Source organism: Physella acuta, unplaced genomic scaffold (assembly GCF_028476545.2).
Source record: "Physella acuta isolate Inbredline_101_S28 unplaced genomic scaffold, ASM2847654v3 ptg000035l, whole genome shotgun sequence".
NCBI classification, from domain to species: Eukaryota; Metazoa; Mollusca; class Gastropoda; family Physidae; genus Physella; species Physella acuta.
Genome location: NW_026731555.1, coordinates 5,001 through 30,652, shown reverse-complemented (window position 1 = coordinate 30,652; position 25,652 = coordinate 5,001). Strand labels below are relative to the sequence as shown.

Genomic DNA, 25,652 nt, shown 5'->3' with positions numbered 1-25,652 from the left:
CTTGTGTTTCCAGAACAAGTATCTGGGACATTTGTACCTGGCCTTGTGTTCCCAGAACAAGTATCTGGGACATTTGTTTCAGACAGCAGTTACTGGGGGGGGGGGGGGTTAAAATATCAGGTTCGGTTGGCAGATAACAGTTGCTTCCTTTTTAAAACATGTTTTGTGAAATAAACCTGTGGGATCTATTCTAAATGACGGTCGAAGGAGAGGCAAGGGCTGCCGGGTTTACCGCCCAAAACCGGTGGAGGGGTGTGTGTGCAGCCCTTTGCTCCTCAAGGGCCACAAATGAACACGTATAGTCAATGTGAGATATAAAACCTTGTTCAAAGTTGTATTTCTTCCTAGATTATAGGACCCACCTTGTTTAAAATAAACGTGTTCCAACCAGTGGCGGAACTAGAAAAATAGGGCCACCCCCGCAAAAAATTCTTTTGGGCCCCAATATATCAGAGGCGTAGCAACCGGGGACAAATATTCGATTTGCACCCCCTCCCCCTCAAACTTTCGATTTGCACCCCCCCCCCTCTCAAACTTTCGATTTAAACCCCCCTCGCTACACCTCTACCATATAATTATATAAATTACGGTCGGTCGGCTGTGGGCCCCTAAACTGCCCCTGCCCCCCCCCCCCACCGCTGGTTCCAACTGTTATTTTGTATTGTGTGAAATAAGGAAATAATCACGGTTCACATTCAATAATTCAATATGTTCTGCTATAGTAAATTTTGTTTGATTTCCTTCTCAATTGTAATCTTAAAGAGGGCCATTACAGCTTGTTAGGGTGATAGGCTAATGTATTTAGGGATCAAGTTTGAATCCTGGATGCTAGACTGTAGATATCTCCTTCTAAAAATATAAAACACAATGACGGCTATAAACATAAACATCCGATAATTTAAGATAGGTAAACAATGTAACCTGTTTTAAATTACGAACTGTGCTAAAATTAAAGATGAAAAATGGCAAACGATTCCCATCAGGCATCTCTTCGGGGGGGGGGGGGGGGGGGGAGGCACTGCCCTACGGAGCATGTCTATCACTTCTGGAAACAAATATTACAATTTTATAGAAAGTATATAATTTAACTAAAGCCACTCTCCCCTACCCTGAACCCTGAGTTTTTAAAGAAGCCTTCCCGAAAGTTTTCAGCGCCCCGCGCTCCAGAGAAGAAAAAAAGTCTGAAAGAAACCATGCAAGAACGTGCACCACCATCCCAAGGTGTGTATGTTCTTATGTGTACCTGATCTCAACAACGTACATTCTAATATAGTTCGTTAAGCGAATGCATACACTCTCCATGATTAATCATCACACTAGTTGTTCTCCTAAGCTCCTAAACAAAGGGCCTCTACGTTTAACTAAACCCCAACCCCCTTAAAACAAAAAACCACCCTCTCTCCGCCCCTCTAGTCTAGCCGTCAGTCCGGCCTATACCGTATACGGAAGTGAAGCCCGTGTCGCGTCAGCCCGCGCAGCCTACGACACGTTTTGAAACCCAGACGTGAAAAAGAACCCGCGGTTACTTCCCCTTAAACTCCGCTAACAGACGGACGATATTTTTAGGTCAAGCAGAACAGGTTAGTAGCAATTTCTATACATCCATGTAACGTTTCTAAATATCATATTTTTGCTGACTCGTAATATTATAAATGTGACATACAACTTCAAAATGTATTATTTATTTTATATTACTTTATGCAGATAAACCAGAGTTGTTTTTAATTAACTTGTTTAAAGAATACAAAGCGCTTTCGGTTTAGTTATTATGGTTTTATAAACTTAGACTAAATAACTTCTAGGTCTAGATCTATACGAAGACTATATAAAAATATGTCTTCATGTCTTATCTGATAGTTTATTATTAGCTTTCAAAGGCAGCTCACAATTTTATGTAAATGAGTTATATAGCTTTAATGTAGTGTTATATGAATGCACTTATGCAGTAATAAAACAAAGACAATCGATGTTTCCTTAATAAGGTAAAGTATATAGACCTACAGGTGAAGATTGATGAATACATAAAAAAAATCACTAAACTGCTAAAATTCGCTTGGTTCACATATGAAAAAATTCTTGATAAAAATTGTTCACAAACACAACGCATTTTACGTGTTTACGTTGGCATAACATGACTGAGATGAATTATTTCGTGAGTAAATATCGATCTATTGATCTTATCGGAGTATTGATTGCAAATGTAGTCCCAGGAACCGACCGTTAATTAGAGGCCGAACACTGGCAGCACACGTGTAAACGTGAGTAGAACACCCCCCGACACACACACACTATTTCCCATCGCCTCCCTTATCGCCATACTATTGTGTCGATAGTCAGCACCATTTTTAGCATCGCTGATGGTGAAGGGGGGGGGAGTTCGATTTCTCAAGGTCTGCTGGCAATAGAAAAACTCGCCGGCTGGACAGGTTTGTCTGGCTCTCCTCCCACTCCCGACCCTCCTCTTCTATCCACCTCCCACCCCCTCCTCCTGTCCTCCCGCCTCTTGTGCTCACGCGGGGAGTTGTGTCAACACGTTGTGGCACGTAGGACGAGCGGGCGATGACGAGGGTTGGGTATGTGTCCTGTAGGTTGTGTGTCCTGTAGGTTGTGTGTCCTGTAGGTTGTGTGTCCTGTAGGTTGTGTGTCCTGTAGGTTGTGTCCTGTAGGTTGTGTGTCCTGTAGGTTGTGTCCTGTAGGTTGTGTGTCCTGTAGGTTGTGTGTCCTGTAGGTTGTGTGTCCTGTAGGTTGTGTCCTGTAGGTTGTGTGTCCTGTAGGTTGTGTGTCCTGTAGGTTGTGTGTCCTGTAGGTTGTGTGTCCTGTAGGTTGTGTGTCCTGTAGGTTGTGTGTCCTGTAGGTTGTGTGTCTTGTAGGTTGTGTGCCCTGTAGGTTGTATGTCCTGTAGATTGTGTGTCCTGTAGGTTGTGTGTCCTGTAGGTTGTGTGTCTTGTAGGTTGTGTGACCTGTAGGTTGTATGTCCTGTAGATTGTGTCCTGTATGTTGTGTCTGCTTGAGTGTGTGTCCTGCATGAGTGTGTCCCGTAGATTGTGTGTTCTGTACGTTGTGTCCGCATGAATGTGTGTCTGGCAAACAGTATCCCCACAAGTGTGTCCTCAAAACAGACTGTGTGTCCTAATGACGGTCGGCCAGCAGACAATCGATACCTTATCAACAGTCGGTTAAACAATGGTTATGTAGAGAATAATGGCTGGGGTTAATAAGTGCAACCGGTGTCAGCTGCATGTATGTGTCATGCCATTGTATTGTCATCTACACACCAAAAGTAGTCTTTTGTCTGTGTTATTTTACTGTTGATTTAGTCCATAAATAGAATACAATAGTCTGTATGTTTATTTTAACTAACAAGTACAATTTTTGTTAATAAAGTGTACTAACATTATAATGTGGTCAGATGATAGACCATAGGGCTGCTACACCGAAAGTTTCGAGTTCAAAACCCGGGTTTGTGTCAGTAAAACGTCTTTGAATCTACCCAACCCATACCCACTTCTTGTTGGGATCATCAATTTGTACTATGAATACATTTTAACTTTAATTTTTTAAAATAATTTTTCGTTTTTATATTTTGTATTTTTTTGCTTTGGTCACACCCCCTCTCAACGTATACGCTCCGCACCTCCTGCACCCCTTTGTGACGCCAAATTCTCCGCCTTAGTGTTCTAAATCTAGGTATATCAGCACTCCGGTGTTCGGTTCATGCAGCGGCCGATTTAAAAAATACATTCTCTTTACGATCTAAACCTGGTTAAGCGAGTCTCATATCTAATTCAAACCTGGCTTGTCAGGTCTCCAAGACAGCGTCAGATCGTGTTACAGCTAGGTTTTGTAGGCTGTCGATATTCACCGGAGCTGGACCTGTCGCCTCACATAACGTAATGACCTGGTTTCCCAGGCAAAATGTCACGGAACATTCCTGTCAGAATGAATGGGCCCCGTCATCCCCACCCTCATCCCCCACCCTCATCCTCCTCACTGCGAAATGCTGGTGTTGCAATTTAATTTTCGTGTAGGCAGTGTTGGGTTGATACATCTTGCGCAACATACGTCAAAACTACGCCTTTTTTTTCTTGCATAAAAGTATTAATATTATGAGCTATTCAGACAGATCACGACATTCAAATGTCGTACAGCTGTCTCATCACATTCACCCATCCATGCAAGACGCAGAAAGGTGAGGGGGGGGTATTTTCTTTAACATTTTTTTTTTAAATCCGTAGCTTCAAGCAAAAATTCAGGTCCGCTTATTCATTTCCCGCCCCTGTATAGCGCTGTAAGGTCCTTACACGATTGGGGTTCTGCTTGGTTGGGTTGTTTGTAGGAGGTTTTGTGGGTGACAGATTAAACAGTGAAAGCGAGGGAGAGGAGGCGTATTAAGAAAGGGATGGGAGGGTTGCGTCAAGTCACCCCCCCCCCCATCACATTCAAATAAATGTCTTTTTAATTCATGTTAATTCTGCAGGGAAATAAGATGAGACTTTTTTTTTGTAAATATTCGTAAAGTTGTTTTCTAGTGTCTGTACACTTGGTGTTGACAAGGGAAAGGTCACGTGAACAGCAAGTCACGTGAACAATTCTACCCGCCAGGCATCAACACAAGGCCAACGACAGCCAGTGTAGGGTGGATATTGATCAAACTGTCAGTCAAAAAAAAAATAACAGCGCGTCCATTGTCGTCAACACCTGTCACCCGCTATCAAAGATGAAAGGGTGGAATATCAAGTCAACTACTGTTTTTTTTAACAGTTATTGCAAGGAATGACTTGACATGACTTATTCCTTTGAAGACCCTGAGAAGCAAAGGGCTGCAGACACATCTCTCCACCGGACTCAGTTTTGGGCAGCTCTCTTTTATTTGCGTCCACGCAAGCCCGGCAGCCTATACCTCTTCTTCTACTTTCCTTCTACAGAGTTGCCTTGGCTGGCCTACTTTACTCTTCCCCTGGGGAATCCTACTTAACGCTTGCCTTGAGATGTTAATCTCTTAGGGTATGTCCGATGCAGCCTCATTTAATATCCCTATTGGCTGTTGTTTTGTGTTTTGCCATAGGTCTTTGTTTTGACATTTTATCTGGCCATCTTATCTAAAGGATATGTCGTAAACATCTGTTTGTGTACGACTGTAGCCTGTGTGTATTTGACTTGGTAACTCTCCAGGTTTTTGTTAAAGAATTGCATCTTGCTTAGGATTGACAAGGCTGTGCTATTTCATATCGAGCATACTGAATTGAAGGCCTTGAATGTCCTCGTCTGCTCCTCCATCATTGATTGCAATGATAGGGGGCAAGCTTTGTACCAAAAGTGGAAATTGTTTGCGGTTATTATTATATTTTCTATAGGTTTGACTTCCGAAGAAGGGTTGATGTAAAAAAAAAGAAAAATCCCACTCATAGCGTTAAGCTGGGCAATACCAACATATTTTAAGCAGAAGAAAGTAATTAAAATAGGGAACTTGAATAGGGAACTTGAATTTAACCCAGTGTTAGCGTTTGGGTATGTTTAACTCGATCGCTGTTTAGCTATACAATTTAATTTGCAGTCTTTTGATGCTGGTACATTTAATACTATTTCTACCTCGGTTTATTGTCTTTTATAAAACAAATATCTGGGATTAAACAACACAATTTATTCTTCATATGAACATAAAAGTAATAATACTCATATGGTTCTTGGTGTACCATATTAACACTGCAACACGAGTATGTGGTATATGTCATCAGTTTATCGAATAGCCTAACCATCCCGTCCATTAAAATGTCTCGTCGTCAGAAAATGACTCATGTTTGCATCGATCCCATATACATATTTATAACGTTATAATTTTTTTTTAAAATCCCAACCCCACATACTTAGAAAATAAACATTAATTATATATGTGGTTGTATTGGTAATGAATCTACAAATACCCATCCTCAAATAATGACCATTTAAAAATTTCGTCCGTCCCCCTTCCCACACACATCTTTGCCTGTCGTAATCTTACATCCCACCTTAACGTTGGTATGTTATAGCCGCAAGCTATGGGCGTGGACGAAAGTAAAAACACATCTTCGCTGAAAACAAAAGCCATTAATTTTAAAATGGTCCCTGGCTGAATGTTAATGATGGGGGGGGGGGTGTTATAAATCTAGTAAACAAGGTTATTTTTAGAAACACGTGCGGGGAGAAATATGGAAGATGTGTGCTGTATAAAAACACTGCGTAGACTGGCCGTGTTAATTGTCAACTTTTCTTAACATGTTACATTATCTGAGGTGTGAAGTTTTGGGCTGTATTTGTTTGCGAAGTCAAATAAAGGGGGGAGGTTTCTTTTTAATGTCTTTTAAATGTGTGTGGGTGTTGGTGAATGTCTCTATTACATGTGTTTGCAATGCTAGGTATCAGGCATTTAAGCTGTATTAAATAAGGACATGTCTGATGTGAAATATATAATGTCAAATATAGTGTCCTTTATCCAAAGTGTGATTCAGCTCCCCTCCCCCATAGGATCCAGGTCTGTGGTTGAACGAGTTATGGATTCTATAGAAAACAGATAAGCCACGCTTGGCTGAACCTGTTTCGTGTCACGGTTGACTGCCCATAGATGATGCATCAGGCAACAGACGGCGCATATACGCGCTCGCTAACATATGCATACAGTATAGCAACTACACATACACCCTGTAGCCCGCTTACAAACACACTATAACATACACTATAGCAACAATACATACATACACTAAAACCCACATAGACTATAGCAACCACACATAGCCCACACATACACACTGTCGCCTGCACAATCACACTACAACAACAACACATACATACTTTAACCTACACATACTCTGCAACAATAACAAATACCCACTGTAACACAGACGCATACGATAAACACACATTGTAATATACACATACACAGTTTAACACACATATTGTACCATCCATTTACACTACAAAACAATACAACACACACACGCGCGAACTCTCGCACACATCATATCACCAAATGACAAACAGTAAAACAAACTCACACATTCCCTCAAACTATAAAACATGCTATTTAACATATTACACATCATCAAAAACCCACAAACTTACTATACACATCATCCTTTAACAACATTGAAAAAATATGACGAAAACCAACACTCTTTCTGACCGTCACACTATTTATAAAACGAATACTAGCGAATATATCAGTTTTTTGTTGTAGAATATGCTCTGCCAATTCCTGAGTCAACCCAGCTCTTATTGGTACCTGGCATAACACGGAAGTAATAAACATCTAGGCATTGTGCAAGCTCTGCGATTACCCCATGATCCCAACAACCCCCCCCCCCCCCTTATAATATGTTGCAATAGAAAAAAAAAGAAAAACTTCGCCTAGAATATGAAACATCAACTCTTACACGTGTGCTTTAGACTAAGTTTAGCTATGTTGTATAGAGGGAGTGGGGGGAGGTTCAAGGGGATCGTGAATAATTCCTTCCATGGCGCGCCTGTAAGTCAGATAGATTATGCAACCCATGGTTCACAATTGTTGTCGTTCGTAAATTGGAGCTTTCGTGACATGAGACTTTGGTAAACCAGGAAGGGCCTATAACGTAATTTAAAAACAAATATGATTCTATTTTTAAAACTAAACGTAGAGTTTAATTCAGGCAATGCTCCCACCCCCCCCCCCCCCCATTCCCTGAAACATTTCTACCCCCCCCCCCCCCCCCCGCCCCCCTTCCCTATAAGTATAATGTATAAAGAAAATAAATTTTTACCAGTGTCCACCCCGCCGCCTTCGGGACAATTTAGTTCGCCTCATCCCCAAATTTTCAAGTGTTCCACCGGAGATTAAAAAAAAAGTTTGAAAAGAACCACAGACTAACCAATAGTTAACGCAAAACTAGCGGAAATAAATTTAAAGTTGTGTACTACGTATCGCTATTCATTACCCCGAGGGAAAATCAAGCAACTGTTCGGTGTCTTCTCCATTACGTCATACTAATTAGGTTATTTAAATATGTACGTTATGTGTCAGCGGAGAAGAATTCCGCCATGACTGGTATGAAGGTCAGGGTCAAGCCGTGAGAGAATTAAATTACCCAGTGGGGATGATGAAACTGTTAAGTCGCTAGACTCACCCATCACGCTTAGGGTAGACGGTCATATTTTGATGTTGAGTCGCTAGACTCACGCATTACACTGTGGTAGTCGGTCATATTTAGACGGGATTAATGCTGAGCATATATATATATATATATATATATGGTTCCCAGAAAGAACCGCAACGGAAAAAAGCGCAACGGAAAAAAGCGCAAAACAAAAAGCGCAACGGAAATAAGCGCACACGGAAAAAAGCGCAAAGAGAAAAAAGCGCACACAGAAAAAAGCGCAAAGAGAAAAAAGCGCAAACGGAAAAAAGCGCAAAGAGAAAAAAGCGCACACAGAAAAAAGCGCAAAGAGAAAAAAGCGCAAACGGAAAAAAGCGCAAAGAGAAAAAAGCGCACACGGAAAAAAGCGCAAAGAGAAAAAAGCGCAAACAGAAAAAAAGCGCAAAGAGAAAAAAGCGCACACAGAAAAAAGCGCAAACAGAAAAAAGCGCAAACGGAAAAAAGCGCAAAGAGAAAAAAGCGCAAACGGAAAAAAGCGCAAACAGAAAAAAGCGCACACGGAAAAAAGCGCAAACGGAAAAAAGCGCAAACGGAAAAAAGCGCAAACAGAAAAAAGCGCAAACGGAAAAAAGCGCAAACAGAAAAAAGCGCACACAGAAAAAAGCGCAAACAGAAAAAAGCGCAAACGGAAAAAAGCGCAAACGGAAAAAAGCGCACACAGAAAAAAGCGCAAACGGAAAAAAGCGCAAACAGAAACAGAAAAATGCGCAACCAGAAAAAACACAACGAAAAATGTGCAAAAGAGAAATTTAGCACAAAGACCATATGGACTAGATGACACATTTATACATGACTGTTAGGGCTGCTGTGAGAGTGTCGTGTTTGATCACGTGATCTACTACCATTTAAAGCGTACCACTACCATCTGCATTCCCATCACCACGATACAGGCGATAATCACTTTACACAATGCCTATTATTTTCTTGGTCAATAATTATTCAACTACTATTCTCGTATAAACATAAAACTATCGACACTACACGAAGTATCTTTCACATTCTCCCTAGTCCGAACTACCTAGCTTGCATACTATAACAACCCGTTCCTATGGCAAAACTTCACTCTCTTTCATCCGCGTCATCAAACATGCATTCGTCATATCTCTCGTAACAACATTCATTCGCACCAAAATAACAATTTTGTATTTAATATTTTTTCACATCATGACGCACCTACCTACCTACCTACTACCCACCTACCCACCTACCTACCTACCTACCTAACTACCCACCTACCCACTTACCCACTTACCCGCCTACATACTTACCAAACTACCCACCAAAAAAGTATCGGCGAAGTTCGTAAGTTTCGTAAACTGTACTAGACATCATTTTTTTAATGAAAATTCATTGACATCATTGACATTTGTTACATATATGTTACATTTTGCGACAACCTTAATTAGTGCGTTGGGCTTGTATGAAAACTCACTTCGAACTAACTCAATTACATGCTATTTATTTTAACATTACACGGTAAGCGTCACCCAACTGTTGTGATGTAAGGTGAGGACAGGTTCGACAATAAACCAACACGAAAGTACGAAAGAGACATAGATTGCCTATTAGAGAATGGACCCCTTAACTTTCCTAACCCCACCATTTATTATACCCTACCTAACCTCTAAATTTACTGCGCTAAATGTCACTTCCCTCCCAATCGTTCCTATTCTACAGAATTGTGTATACTATTTATTTACATTCTTTAATCTCAATATAACTAAAATAGACTTTTGTTTGAAGGGTAATGAAAACATGTAAACAAAAGGGACGCTACTCTAAATCTATGCGAATACTTATATGCAGTGGCGTAGGCGGGGGGGGGGGGGGGTTATGGGGGGTCATAACCCCCCCCCCCCAATAGACCCCTCGGTATATATATATATATATATATATATATATATATATATATATATATATATATATATATATATATATATATATATATATATATATATATATATATATACATACATATATATATATATGCAAATCGAAAGTTCTAGGGGAGGGGGTACAATCGACAGTTTGAGGGGGGGGGGGGGGGAGTCTGGAAGAAACACTGCATGTAGCCTATATAACAGAAGAGTGATGGTTGTTTATATCATTTTTGCATTCGTCCGGTAAACATTTCAGTAAAATACCTTAAAAACCTTCCGTAACCTTTTTATAAAGAAACAAAGAGAGATGAAGTTTATAAATGTTAAAATAAATAGCATGTAATTGAGTTAGTTCGAAGTGGGTTTTCATACAAGCCCAACGCACTAATTAAGGTTGTCGCAAAATGTAACATATATGTAACAAATGTCAATGATGTCAATGAATTTTCATTAAAAAAAATGATGTCTAGTACAGTTTACGAAACTTACGAACTTCGCCGATACTTTTTTGGTGGGTAGTTTGGTAAGTATGTAGGCGGGTAAGTGGGTAAGTGGGTAGGTGGGTAGTTAGGTAGGTAGGTAGGTAGGTGGGTAGGTGGGTAGTAGGTAGGTAGGTAGGTGCGTCATGATGTGAAAAAATATTAAATACAAAATTGTTATTTTGGTGCGAATGAATGTTGTTACGAGAGATATGACGAATGCATGTTTGATGACGCGGATGAAAGAGAGTGAAGTTTTGCCATAGGAACGGGTTGTTATAGTATGAAAGCTAGGTAGTTCGGACTAGGGAGAATGTGAAAGATACTTCGTGTAATGTCGATAGTTTTATGTTTATACGAGAATAGTAGTTGAATAATTATTGACCAAGAAAATAATAGGCATTGTGTAAAGTGATTATCGCCTGTATCGTGGTGATGGGAATGCAGATGGTAGTGGTACGCTTTAAATGGTAGTAGATCACGTGATCAAACACGACACTCTCACAGCAGCCCTAACAGTCATGCATAAATGTGTCATCTAGTCCATATGGTCTTTGTGCTAAATTTCTCTTTTGCACATTTTTCGTTGTGTTTTTTCTGGTTGCGCATTTTTCTGTTTCTGTTTGCGCTTTTTTCCGTTTGCGCTTTTTTCTGTGTGCGCTTTTTTCCGTTTGCGCTTTTTTCCGTTTGCGCTTTTTTCTGTTTGCGCTTTTTTCTGTGTGCGCTTTTTTCTGTTTGCGCTTTTTTCCGTTTGCGCTTTTTTCTGTTTGCGTTTTTTTTCCGTTTGCGCTTTTTTCCGTTTGCGCTTTTTTCCGTGTGCGCTTTTTTCTGTTTGCGCTTTTTTCTGTTTGCGCTTTTTTCTCTTTGCGCTTTTTTCCGTTTGCGCTTTTTTCTGTTTGCGCTTTTTTCTGTGTGCGCTTTTTTCTCTTTGCGCTTTTTTCTGTTTGCGCTTTTTTCTCTTTGCGCTTTTTTCCGTGTGCGCTTTTTTCTCTTTGCGCTTTTTTCCGTTTGCGCTTTTTTCTGTTTGCGCTTTTTTCTGTGTGCGCTTTTTTCTCTTTGCGCTTTTTTCCGTTTGCGCTTTTTTCTCTTTGCGCTTTTTTCTGTGTGCGCTTTTTTCTCTTTGCGCTTTTTTCCGTGTGCGCTTATTTCCGTTGCGCTATTTGTTTTGCGCTTTTTTCCGTTGCGCTTTTTTCCGTTGCGGTTCTTTCCGGCCACCATATATATATATATATATATATATATATATATATATATATATATATATATATATATACATATATATATATATATATATTTATATATATATATGTATATATATATATATATATATATATATATATATATATATATATATATATATATATATATATATATATATATATATATATATATATATATATATGCTTATACAGGTTCTCAAATGATTACAGTTCATTAAATCAATAAGAACAGAATTAAAGTACTATTCCGTTTGTCTAAGAACCATAACAACAGATCTAAACTAACGTAAATCTCTATATAAAATGTTTCACGTTGATTGTATTGCTAGCAAGCTTCCAAGAACTACTTTATTTGTATTTATCATACATTTGATATCAAAATACTGGCACAATTTAGAACCACTGAAAAATAAAGATTTATGTCCCTAAACTTATCTAATGAGAGCCACCGCCCATATGGCATTTGACTCATAACGAGACACTCACGCATGTCCAAGAATGTTAACCATTCCGGTGATTCTCATATGGTATATGTACTAGATATATTTCATTTTATGTCAATTACATTACATTGGAACGTTTTAAAACACTTTTTATGTGTCACTTTCAACACATTAATATAAGGGCCTATAAAGACACACATAGATATGGATAAATGTGTGTATATATATATATGTATATATATATATATATATATATATATATATATATATATATATATATATATATATATATATGTCCATAAAGCAAACATGCTATACATCATGAATACAATGCTACTGAGTGAGATGTGGGGGCTGTAACGTACTAAAACGAGGCTAACAAAGAACGAAAGGTCGACAGGTGCAAATTGAATCATGGCGGGCAAACAAGATCAAGGACAAAATAATATTTAACTTCAGTTCAAATCGCTTTCATGCTCCCATTTTTTTAAGATAAAATTCGAAAGTAAATTTTACGACTTAATACCTTCATCCGTACTCAATAATGTTACTGTTGTCTAATGCGAACAAGAGGAGTTGTTAAAGCGAACGTAAGGGGGACTATTAGTTTTGGTCGTTTGTTTGGTGGTTTCGCTGGGTCACGTGCTGTGCCAAGTTAAATAATTCGCCAAATTGTTTGCTCTCCCTAAACCCATTCATTGCTCAACGAAAAGAAAGAACATTCTGATGAAAATAAAACAGATTGTTTTGAAAGACATCTGGACTGTTTTTTTTTTTAATAAAACCGCGCTTCGTCCAACTTTGTAATTGGATTTTTAAATCTCACTTCACTTGTATTCCAGGCTAGTCTATAATGAAAACAATTTATTACGTCATCAATAAGGACGCCGTGCCTGACCTAGTTCGCGTTACATCACGCCCTATTTATTTCTTTTCACCCACTACGCGTGCTTGCCATGCTCAATGCTGTGGAGAGTGTCTTTTACATATTTCGCAACAATTTTAAGGTGAAGAAGAATTAGGGTGTCAATACGTCAGCTTACACGCTACATCGTCATCAAAGGAAAAAAAAGTGTAACCAAGAACTCCACGCATCGTTGATTTACAACCATGCTCATAAAATTCTTTACTTATCTGTGTACATATGCCATATATTTCACTCCTACGCAGTTCAGCCCTACGCCCACTTTATGGGCTTTAAAACACCGTATGAAATGGACGGCCAAGATTTGAAAAGAAAGTACGCCTGCGTTCTACTACTTGGGATATTTGCTTTGGGAATAGAGGGGGAAAAAACTTTGGTCTGTTTTTTTTTAATGGTAGGAGGTATTTGGTTGATGAATGGGTGTGTACAATATGTCTCTTTTGACGTCCCTAGGGGCTGATGGTAAAATTGATGGAGAAGTTTAAGTCAAGTTAAACGTGATGTGAGACTGGTGACCGTTTAACTAAGTCAAGTAAATGTTGATGTGAGACTTGTTAACGTTTAACTAAGTCAAGTCAAGTCAAGTGTGATGTGAGAATTGTGACCGTTTAACTAAGTAAAGTGTGATGTGAGACTTGTGACCGTTTAACTAAGTCAAGTGTGATGTGAGACTTGTGACCGTTTAACTAAGTCAAGTGTGATGTGAGACTTGTGACCGTTTAACTAAGTCAAGTGTGATGTGAGACTTGTGACCGTTTAACTAAGTCAAGTGTGATGTGAGACTTGTGGCCGTTTAACTAAGTCAAGTGTGATGTGAGACTTGTGACCGTTTAACTAAGTCAAGTGTGATGTGAGACTTGTGGCCGTTTAACTAAGTGAAGTGTGATGTGAGACTTGTGGCCGTTTAACTAAGTCAAGTGTGATGTGAGACTTGTGGCCGTTTAACTAAGTCAAGTGTGATGTGAGACTTGTGGCCGTTTAACTAAGTGAAGTGTGATGTGAGACTTGTGGCCGTTTAACTAAGTCAAGTGTGATGTGAGACTTGTGGCCGTTTAACTAAGTCAAGTGTGATGTGAGACTTGTGGCCGTTTAACTAAGTCAAGTGTGATGTGAGACTTGTGGCCGTTTAACTAAGTCAAGTGTGATGTGAGACTTGTGGCCGTTTAACTAAGTCAAGTGTGATGTGAGAATTGTGACCGTTTGACTAAAACTAGCATATTTTAATGTGAGACTTGTAAACGTTTAACTTGAAGATGTGTTGAGGGTTATTGTAAGTCTTGCAACACTACACCTACACTATTTTGTCGTTTGTTTTAATTATAACTAGATAGGTTTTTGTTTTTTTACAGCTTAATAGGATTTTAAAGCCGACCATTCTATGGTTTTAATCTCATTGAGTCACAGATGAGCTATCTAAGGTGGTGGTGTGGTTGGGGGAGGGGATTTGAAGAAAAAACAAAAGGTAAACACATCCTATTTTGAAACATCTTTGCAGACGCATATTATTACAAGATAAAAGTTCAGACCGGAAAAGTGAAAGAATACTCGCATACATCATATTTGTTTAAATCGTAGTTTTAATAATGTAACTGGTTCGATCTAAGGGTCACATTTGTATCGATTTTATTTAAATAACTGTCCTGTATTTTTTTTACTCTTATGATTGCAACATTAAGGCTGTACCTGGTGATTCATACACCTGTTGACCTAAATACGCCTATTGACTACAGAAAATGGGAAAATTCCTCTCCCATATAAATCCTTCTTAAGGTTTGGTAAAGAGACGGTAGGTGTGTATGTGTAATAGGTGGGGGGGGGGGGGAGAGATTTCGATACAACACAATTAGGATAAAAAGAAATGGCTGATTCTATTGTAGGATCTAGACTACGGTGTTTTAATCGAAATTTCGTTCCAAAAACACGTTCAGGTAATTTTTTTTTGCAATAGGAAATGTAGAATAAACACCTCAAAGTATTAAAGAAACATTTTCTCCAATATTTTAAAAAAAAATATTTACTCGAAGCTTTTAAAATAATGAAGTAGATAGTGTACGGCATACGCTGTTGTCATTTTAGAGATAACATTCGTCAGCAGTTCGTACACAGTTTATTTTTAGGCATATCTGCGGAGGGGGGGGGGGGGGGTACTATCACCCTCACTCCTCCAATCGCGCACGTTCACCCCCACACAATCCATCCCATCCGGATGAAATTAAAAAAATATAGAAAATATATTGTTTCAACAGTGTCCGCAGCTCGCCCAGAAATTTTAAACGCGTCCCTCCTCACTGAAGGTTCAAGCGCCCCTCCCCCACACGAGAAAATATCTGAAAGAAACCCTGCTGTCACTAACTGGCCAGCACCATCTATAATTGTTAGTTCAGTCAACTTTATTGTGTCTCAATCGTGCCCTCAGACAAATATATTTTAATACCATGATCAATTCGGTGAATATTCAGTAAAATTGTTTTAATATTTAAAAAAAAAAAAATTTTTGTCCGGCTTTATAAAGTTAAGTGTGTTTAAAACAAAAACTAGTTAACTATAACGTTACAGATAGTACAATGTCAGCAAACTATTAACATGTCAATATTAATTTGTTTTTTGTTTTTTAACAATAAATCAACACTATCATCATGTCAACATTTTTTTTTTCAACAGTCAAACAAAACAAAACTATCAATATGACAGAATTAATATTTGTTTTTTTAACAGATAAAACAAAACCATCACCATGTCAACATTCGATGAGAAAGTAGAACTTTTCTTCAAGGAAGCCGACTTGGACAAGAGCGGAGAGCTGACGGTGCTAGAACTCGCTAAAGTCCTCCACAAGGCTGGAGCCGCCCCTACACCCGAGGATGTCGTGGTGAGTACTCACGAGGAGGGGAGGGGTGTATAGAGAGGCTCACACGTCAGTTCCAAGGTGGATTAAGGTGGTAGATTCAGTGCACGTGGACAGCGTGGCTTAGATAGAGAGCTAGACTGCTAACCCGAAAGTCTCGAGTTTGAATCCGGGTTCAGTCAGTAGAATGTCTCTTGAGTCCACCCAGCTCTGATGGGTACCTGACTCGTGTTACGGAAAGTAAAGACAGCTGGGCATAGTACTGACCACGTTATATTTTCATATGCCGAGGTCACAGACAGATGAAACCTACTTCGCTTGTCCCATGGACCGTCATGCTCGATAAAGAGAACTTTCCAGAGCACGTAAAACTAGTGACGTGTTTAAGAATGTATTAGGCTTGTCAGTACTGTCGATTTGTTATGGGAAGGCTCAGGGCTTTTTAGTCTACTATCATATTTAACATCCTCTTATGCATATTCATTTAAAACTTGAATTTTATACAAGAAATACTAATTAAGATCTATCACATTACAGATGTATGTAAAATACCGATAAGTCCACTTTTATAATTGGTTAAAGATCAACAAATTTGTTGAATAGTCAAAATCCTATCAGTGTGTTATGATGCATATACAAGTTCTTATTCGGGTGTTTGTTAATCAAGTGCTGCGACCCCTTAAGATTTAGTCTAATGGCATGTCTGATTTCGCGTTTTTAGTCGAATTTCACATAATGGGATTTCTAGCCAAATAAAGTGATTGTCACAGGAGAGCATCACTGAGTTGATTTCACCTCTCACAGTAAAACCAGATTTAACATCTACACATTTAGTTGTTAAGTAAGGGAGGTAATCTACTATTAGAGATAATAATATTAACCCGCACAAGTTATTACCCTTTACTAAAAAAAAAATAAAATCTCCACAGAACATGTTCCAAGAGATGGACGCCAACAACGATCAGAAGATGACGTTGGACGAGTTGAAAAAGGCTCTCGCTAAAAGGGATCCCAAAGCTGTTCAGTAAGTTGTCTGACATGTTTTTCCCCGTTATACTGCTGGGTTTTTGTTTGGGTGTTAATTACTAAATCATTAAGTTTTAACTACCTTTAATATAACTATTACGTTTTATTAATGGATAGCGTAAGAGGTGAGGGTGGGAGGGGGTGCGGCCTTGCTACCATTGTATGGGCGTCATACATGGATGATTCCCTTACAAGTCATGTGACTGCATGTAAATAATTTCTTGTCAAATAAAAGAAAATGTGTAACTGTCTCATATAATATCTACATGCAGGTTTTATCCCAACATTGTGTTGTATATTGGTTTCGTTAGGAGATTATGTACTTACGTCCCTAATAATTACAATTTTTTAAAAGTATTTTTTAAGTATAAAAGTCGAATTTAATATCAGAAACAAAAATACTTTTAAAACTGTATATTTTTTATGATACAAATATCTCCACTTGTCTCATTACATTTTTGTTTTCTATAATTTATTTAAGCCTTGAGCATTAAACATGTAAAAATATGCATCAATTTATTCTTGAAATTTCCAACAAATTTCCAAGCTATTCTTTATTAATATATGACTAAACTCAAATTAGAGATGAATGTTTTTTATAAAAGGTATATACTGATTCCAATTCAACGTTCAGTTATAAGGATTACCACCACACAATTAGTTTAGTTAATCCGTCAACTTAGCCCACCCATGCCTTAGATCGATAGAACTGTCATTGATTTGATTGAACCTACCCCAATATGCAGTCCACCAGAGGACGACCAAGGGGCCGTTTATTTAGATTTTGACAGCGAAGACGAGGACGATGAAACACAGAAAAAGTCCCCAGACCATCAGGTAAAACTAGGGCAGGCGTCCAACGCACACCTGGGAGTTAACGCCCCTGAGTTAGACGTCAGGTTCCGGTAAGGGTGACACACCGGAAGTCAAGTAGAGGCAGGGTATAGAAAACGGAAGTAGATGCTACACACATATTTATGGTTAGGGTATATTCGATTGATTAGTTTTGACACGTTTATCTATGATCTGAATAGTTGAACGAGATGATTTTAGATTGACATACATATACAGGTAGTGTGATGTAACTAATATTTTAGACACACTAGTGGAATATTTTTTGTCTTATTACAGTTGCATGAATTTATATATCTATGTGTATGTAACTAAATACATTACCTTATATCTATTTATCAATATCTCTCTCTCTAACTCTCTCTCTCTCTCTCTCTCTCTCTCTCTCTCTCTATATATATATATATATATATATATATATATATATATGCGTGTGTGTGTAAGTATATGTATATACTTATTTGTGTATAATATTATATATTCATGTGTGTATTATATTATAAATAATATATATTTATTATACATCTAGACCGTATTTCTGTAAAGATTTATTCCAGTTATTTCCCCTGAACTGTTTCTGTTTTATTGGAAAGATTGTAAATTTTCACAAAACAACTCTCTATTTATAGCCACTAAAAAAATTCTATAATAACTCATGCGTTATGATCTCTTCCTTTTTTTGCTTCTTTATTTTCTTAATTAATATAAAAGTACGAAAACAATAAATAAATGCGGTCTGGCAACAGTTTTTATAAATATTTACATTTGAAAAAAATAAAAACACTTTCTACGTATTTTGCATTTATCAAGATCACTTTTAAAATTTAATGAGACTGCTAAAATAATACTAAAATATTCTTACGTTCAGCTGTATTTCTTTAAAAAATCCCGATATGTTCATGTCTAAACCAATTTAAGGGGATGGAGGGTATGATAATGCTGTATAGCACCCGTCTAGATTGCCCTCTAGTTTTAAAAATATTTACAGATGAATGCTTGTTAAATATATATCCGCTTGGTAGAGAGAATTTTTTTTTTTACATAGTAGAGAATGCACAACAATTCAAATTTCACATATTGCAGAAGCCGGAAAATTTTAACATATTTCACCAATTTCATGTTATTAGAAATCATTCATAACTGAGCTTTTTTTGCATGTGTGTTTATATTTTATTTTATCCAACGTATAGATTTCTTCAAATTAAAACACGTGAATGAAGATAAAACTTAAATTTTAATTGTTTTTAATTTTAGTTTCTACACTCCTGTGAATTTTTAAAAAAAATGTATCTTATTTCTTTTTTAAGTGATTTTTATACCCGACGGTTGTATTAAAAGTTTGGATATTTCTTCTTTAGGGAAGCTGAACTCAGATCTGCATTTAAAGACTTTGACACCGACAACTCTGGCACCGTTTCAGTCAAAGAAATCGAGGCTGTGCTGGCCAAACAAAAAATCAAGGCCAATGCCGAGGCCATTTTCAAGAAAGCAGACGTCAACTCCGACGGAAAGATTGACATTGAAGAGTTCCTCAAGGCATTCAGAGAGCAGAGTTAATTAGGCCAATTAGAGTTGGCACTTCGGGCGAGGCTAGTATTACATTTCCTGAGGGTAATTCATACTTTGATAAAGTGAAATTTAATTCTGCGTTAATAATTCTGTAGTGTATGCTTTAGTTTTTGAAATTGCATTTACGTTTCATTCAACTATTTGTATTATAGTTGTTTTGTAGAAAACGAAATTTAATTTAGAATAATTTGTTTTTAGAATTGAATTTGAAAATAATTTAAAAAATGTTTATACGTACAAAAAAAACGAAAATATTTTGCGATTTTTAAGCCTCGATTAGAAGTTAGATTTTTAGAACAAAAGCACTATCAAATGTATTATAGCCCAATAAAGATATTATTTGTTTACAATACTACTGTGGTTTTAATGTGTTCTTTAAGTACTGCTGTCTGCAATGGTTTTGAACCCAACTTGCTTTCAACATTTTTACTTCTAATTTTATAATTTATATAAACTATATCTAGAAAGTTTTTACATTTTTTCTCTGTATAGTGAGATAATATCTACTATTTTAAAAATTTACTTTATTAAATTAGAAAATTAGTATTTTTTTTAAAATGTACCCTCGCATGTAGCAGAGATATTTTAATGATATGATCACATAGTTCCCAGAATATTTTTCTTTTAAAATCCAACTTAAAACTATTTTACTGGGCAAACTTTTGAAACAAAATCAAACACAAGACGGATATGAAAAATGTCCGTAACAAATTAATTTTTGTTTGCATAATGCTATCATATTATTTTTATATTTATGTAATTCTTTATTTTACATATTTAATGAAGACAATTGTAATCAAAATTAATAATGAGCACCAAATTTTAAAATATTAAATCACAAGCTATTCACGCAATAAATTTCTCTTGCTTTTGTTAAGGTGTATTATGTTTACATTTTTTTAAACAATAAATAAATGGTGACTTCACTTTCTTATGTGTTCCATTGTTTTGTTCGCTCACCGTTTGTTATTTGCAAGTAGTGTAGTTTTTAAAATGTGAAAGGTGGTCGGGTCGGTAATGCTTATGGTTGCTAAACTGAAAAGTCTTGAGTTCGAACCCTTGGGCAACTTCTGCCTTGTTAGTTTGTTCTTGGTTAGACAAAGGCTATGGAAGAAAATCTATCAAGCGTACGTGGAAGCGATATTTGAAAGAAGATTAAATTCCCCGTGAAAGCAGCCGTATGTTATTGAATATAGTAATCTATCGAGTGATGTAATCCAAAAGAAAAGTAGGCTGAAACCGAAATCAACGGCCTACAATGGAGCATAAACAGTTGACACGTTTATTTAATTGTGTTGAAGCGAATCACATCCAACATTAAAATTAAGAACAAAGAAGAAGAACGATGATAAACCAAAACATTTCTTAAATTTGAATAATATGTGGTAACCTGTAGAAATATATTATTATGTTGGTCTGTTGAATTATAACTTTAAGTATCAAAAAACAAGTTCCCGTACGTGATCTGTCTTTAAAATTTAAACGCAGACCACTGTAGTTGATCGGAGTTTTTTTTCCAACTTAAACTGAATCAGATAAACTCAACATCATAATGACTGGTAATCTTTATTATATATAAGGTTGTTAATATGTTGCATTATCGGCAGTATTTATTATAGCCTAGTAGTTCATTTCATTAAAGAGTTACACGGTGTGCGGAAGGGTGGGTGTATTACTTGACTTAGTTGAGAGTTTAAATAAATAAATAAAGAAGAACATTAACTAATCAGAGATAATCTTCCTCATTTGAATTATAATCCGTTTAACAAAGGAAAAATGTCTACACCAACAGGCTATTCGCGTATTGGGATCTTGAAACTACGATAACCAATCCAACCTTTAACCTTTAATATAAACTCACTCAATGGCCCGTACAACATACATGGGACATCATTGGCCAGTACAACATAACATACATGGGTCCGTACAACATAACACATGGGACATCATTGGACAGTACAACATAACATAAATGGGATATCATTGGCCAATACAACATAACATACATGGGACATCATTGGCCAGTACAACATAACATACATGGGGCATCATTGGTCCATACAACATAACATACATGGGACATCATTGGTCCATACAACATAACATACATGTGACGTCATTGGTACATACAACATAACATACATGTGACATCATTGGCCGGTACAACATAACATACATGGGACACCATTGGCCAGTACAACATAACCTATGGAACACTCACCCAAAAGCAAGCATCCAAAACAGCGCCTTCGTATTTCTTTAGTCCCTTGACACCCGACTCGTGGGCATAGGTGTAAATATAGTTTGCAAACGATGACTGAAAAATAAAATTTGATTACTATTGTAATCAATATTGTCTCTTCCAAATTATTAGTAATTTATTTTTATTTTTATTTTATTTTTGTGGGGGGGGGGGGGTGGGGGGTGGGGAGGGGGGGGGGAGGGGCTTATTTAAATTTTAAATGTGGGTTTTATTTCACAATTACATTATAGGACAGCTGGCTAGTGGTGTTCTAAATGAATAACAATCTATAACAATAACTCAACTCTTAAAAAATGCAGGTGTATCTATAACACTAATATTGGTAACACTTAGAGGATGGCGTGTTAGGGGTAATGAGTTAGAGCTTACGACTGCTGATTTGAAATATTCAGAGTTCAAATTCTGAGTGCATCTCTGATGAACATAGACTCTCGTTAAGGAAACTAAAGCCACTGGGCATAGTGCCGAGCACACTATCTCTTCATATTCCGTACTCATTGAAACAAACTCTAAGCGGGAAGGAGTAAAAAAGCTTAATCAATACTTATAAAGCTGCATTAACGGCCTTGGTAGCTCAATTCATGAAATACTTACAAAGGGTGTGGGGAGGGGGATGTATATTGGAGTTCTTTACCAAGGTGTTACCAGGATTAGTTACTTCTGTCAGTTTTAATACCCAGCATCAAACTGCGTATCATCAAACATCTGTCTTTCTTTCTGACCGATTGAACACGCTGTATCTGTCTGTCTGACTGACTGACCTCTTTAATCCGTGTGTCTGTCTGACCTCTTTAATCCGTCAGTCTATCTGACCGCCTTAATCCGTGTGTCTGTCTGACTTGTTTAATCCGTCAGTCTATCTGACCTCTTTAATCCGTCAGTCTATCAGACCTCTTTAATCCGTCAGTCTATCCGACCTCTATAATCCGTCAGTCTATCCGACCTCTTTAATCCGTCAGTCTGACCTCTTTAATCCGTCAGTCTGTTTGACCTATTTAATCCGTCAGTCTGTTTGACCTATTTAATCCGTGTGGTCTGTCTGACCTCTTTAATCCGTCAGTCTATCTGACCTCTTTAATCCGTCAGTTTGTCTTACCGCTTTAATCCGTCAGTCTATCTGACCTCCTTAATCCGTGTGTCTATCTGACCTCTTTAATCCGTCAGTCTATCTGACCTCTTTAATCCGTCAGTCTATCTGACTCACCTGTAGCCCATCAAAGACAAACAAGGACGCGCAGGTGAGTGCTGTGATCAATATCACCTCCCGACCCCCACAAGCACAGCAGGTGTCACGGAGCCAGCCCCCGAGCCTGTCCACCTTGAAACCTGGCCAGGTAATTAGACAAGTAATTAGGTGAATAGTAATTAAGTCAATAGTTAGTAGTTATTTAAATTGTAAGTAATTTGATGAATACTTAGGTCAATAGTTGGCAGTTAGGTGAATGGTTAGGTCACTAGTAAGTAAGTTAATAGTTGGCAGTTAGGTGAATGGTTAGGTCACTAGTAAGTAAGTTAATAGTTGGCAGTTAGGTGAATGGTTAGGTCACTAGTAAGTAAGTTAATAGTTGGCAGTTAGGTGAATGGTTAGGTCACTAGTAAGTAAGTTAATAGTTGGCAGTTAGGTGAATGGTTAGGTCACTAGTAAGTAAGTTAATAGTTGGCAGTTAGGTGAATGGTTAGGTCACTAGTAAGTAAGTTAATAGTTGGCAGTTAGGTGAATGGTTAGGTCACTAGTAAGTAAGTTAATAGTTGGCAGTTAGGTGAATGGTTAGGTCACTAGTAAGTAAGTTAATAGTTGGCAGTTAGGTGAATGGTTAGGTCACTAGTAAGTAAGTTAATAGTTGGCAGTTAGGTGAATGGTTAGGTCACTAGTAAGTAAGTTAATAGTTGGCAGTTAGGTGAATGGTTAGGTCACTAGTAAGTAAGTTAATAGTTAATAGTTTGGTGACAAGTAAGTAGTTATCTAAATAGTAAGTAGTTAGGTGATCAGGTAGAAGTAAGGGTAGGTAGTTAGGTCAGTAGTAAGTAGTTATATAAATAAGCAGTAAGTAAATAGGTGAATAGTAAGTAGTTAGGTGAAGAGTTAGGTGAATAGTAAGTAGTTAGGTGAATAGTAGGTAGTTAGGTGAATAGTAAGTAGTTAGGTGAATAGTAAGTAGTTATGTCAATAGTAAGTAGTTATAGATGCAGTAAGTAAATAGGTGAATAGTACGTAGTTTGGTGAATAATTATTAGTTAGGCGAATAGTTAGGTGAATAGTAAGTATTTATGTCAATAGTAAGTATTTATCTAAACAGTAATTAGATGAACGTGTATCCATCTAGCGATCCATTGGGCAGATGAAGTTTGGAGTAGTGAATAGTTAATTGAACCTTTGTCGGTTGAGAGAAAATATCAAAAGACATAATGTTATATGATGCACGTATAGGTGTAGTTGTAGGTTAAGTATGCATAGTTATTGGTATTTATATTAAGTACTCCCTAAACCGCTTCCTTTCCGACTTACATATAAATATTATATAACTTAATAAACTACTTTCCATCCATTATCGTCAATATTCACGCCTTAGCCAAACTGCGCCATAGTTAACTATAAGATCAAACGTTCTAGACTTTGACATCCAAACCAACAAACACCCACCCCGACTTCCTCTCACGTGCAACACCATGCATACCATTTCAATTAATTATCAACTCATTAAAATAATGCGGGTTTTTTTAAGAGCTGCAGGAACGATAACTCTACACATATATATACATATATTTTTGTCCAAAATGAATAAAATATCAAACTGTCTGGTAAAAAAAAAAGTATAACAGGTTTGAATTATGTTGTCATTTATGACAATAGATGTAAAGACCGGTGTTAACTTGGGATAACTACTTGACATGTATGACATTGTGTCATCTGTCGATGACAGCTGGTATTTATGTCGTCATACTACAAAGTGTATGTCTATATCCAGATGGAAATTGTATCTTTTAATAAAGCTAGTCAGACGGAAGTGTTGAATTTTGGGATCTTTGAAGTTTATAATTAATCATATTAGCGATGACGTGTGTTAAATATATAATTAAATTCTATGACGTTATATCCTGGCTTCGGTAGGGATATATTTTAAACAGAAACGCAATAGATATATCATATGACACGACTCAGTGGCGTAGCGAGGTCGGGTGTCACCCGGTGCGGCACTTAAAGGTGTCAACCCCTGAGGCGTAGCGAACATTCCCGGGGACAAACTTTCGATTTGCACCCCCCTCAAATTTTTCTCTATATATTTTGCTATCTTTTCACACCCTCAAATGGTGTCACCCGGTGCGGTCCGCACCCCCGCCCCCCCCCCCTCGCTACGCCTCTGACACGACTTTCATTTCACGTATTAGTCCTTCCGCCTTAATACTCGGTCTTGTTATGACCTAGGGATAGTGGACTTTAAAACATATATTTGGTGATTGTTTTATACATTAACGCACGCTTTTTTATACATTGATATACAAATCATTCCCATGGTTGTATGACGGAGAATGGTTTCGGGTTCAGTTACTTCCTACGTCATGCTTTTTACTTAAATGTTTACACGGCCCCTGAGTCCAGGCAGCTCTAATAAATATCCAGCATTAAATAACTTCGTTTTTAAGCTAAGTCATGGTGATTGGCTCTGTTTTAAAAAAGATGAATCATTGAACACAATCCATAATTTTATATATATATATATATATATATATATATATATATATATATATATATATATATATATATATATATATATATATATATATATATATATATATATATATATATATATATATATATATATATATATATAAGTAATCTTCTCCAGAACTGGAAAAAGATCAGACTGACGCAAATAGTTAAGGGTAAATATGTTGACGCAGTCACCATGAAACCTTACTGGGTCTACGTTACTAAATAGGTTAAACGATTTGAAACGACGGCACGTGCCTCACAATCACGTGGTCTGTG

General features: G+C 37.3%; 2 protein-coding genes across 2 annotated transcripts in view; one reads left to right on the top strand and one right to left on the bottom strand.

Moving 5' to 3' along the window:
• The window catches only part of LOC131942281 (major facilitator superfamily domain-containing protein 4A), a gene marked incomplete at its 5' end in the record, with an annotated part of 34,945 nt that overhangs the window by 5,803 nt on the left and 3,490 nt on the right, over nt 1–25,652 (bottom strand). Inside the window, 2 exon segments of the mRNA XM_059302068.1 lie at nt 21,623–21,718; nt 22,869–22,990. Of these exon segments, the coding sequence (XP_059158051.1) occupies nt 21,623–21,718; nt 22,869–22,990 (218 nt within the window).
• Nucleotides 1,451–20,331, top strand: LOC131942437 (uncharacterized). The gene is made up of 4 exons (XM_059302341.1): nt 1,451–1,580; nt 15,825–15,978; nt 16,884–16,978; nt 19,191–20,331. Exons 2-4 carry the CDS (start codon nt 15,844–15,846, stop codon nt 19,387–19,389), a joined length of 429 nt encoding a protein of 142 aa, XP_059158324.1. The 5' UTR covers nt 1,451–1,580; nt 15,825–15,843; the 3' UTR covers nt 19,390–20,331.

Excerpts from the sequence above, each read along its gene's own strand:
- LOC131942437 (XM_059302341.1), top strand. The coding sequence starts at position 15,844 with ATGTCAACATTCGATGAGAAAGTAGAACTTTTCTTCAAGGAAGCCGAC. Across the intron at positions 15,979-16,883 it reads CTACACCCGAGGATGTCGTG|AACATGTTCCAAGAGATGGA; the intron begins GTGAGTACTCAC and ends AAATCTCCACAG. Across the intron at positions 16,979-19,190 it reads AGGGATCCCAAAGCTGTTCA|GGAAGCTGAACTCAGATCTG; the intron begins GTAAGTTGTCTG and ends TTTCTTCTTTAG.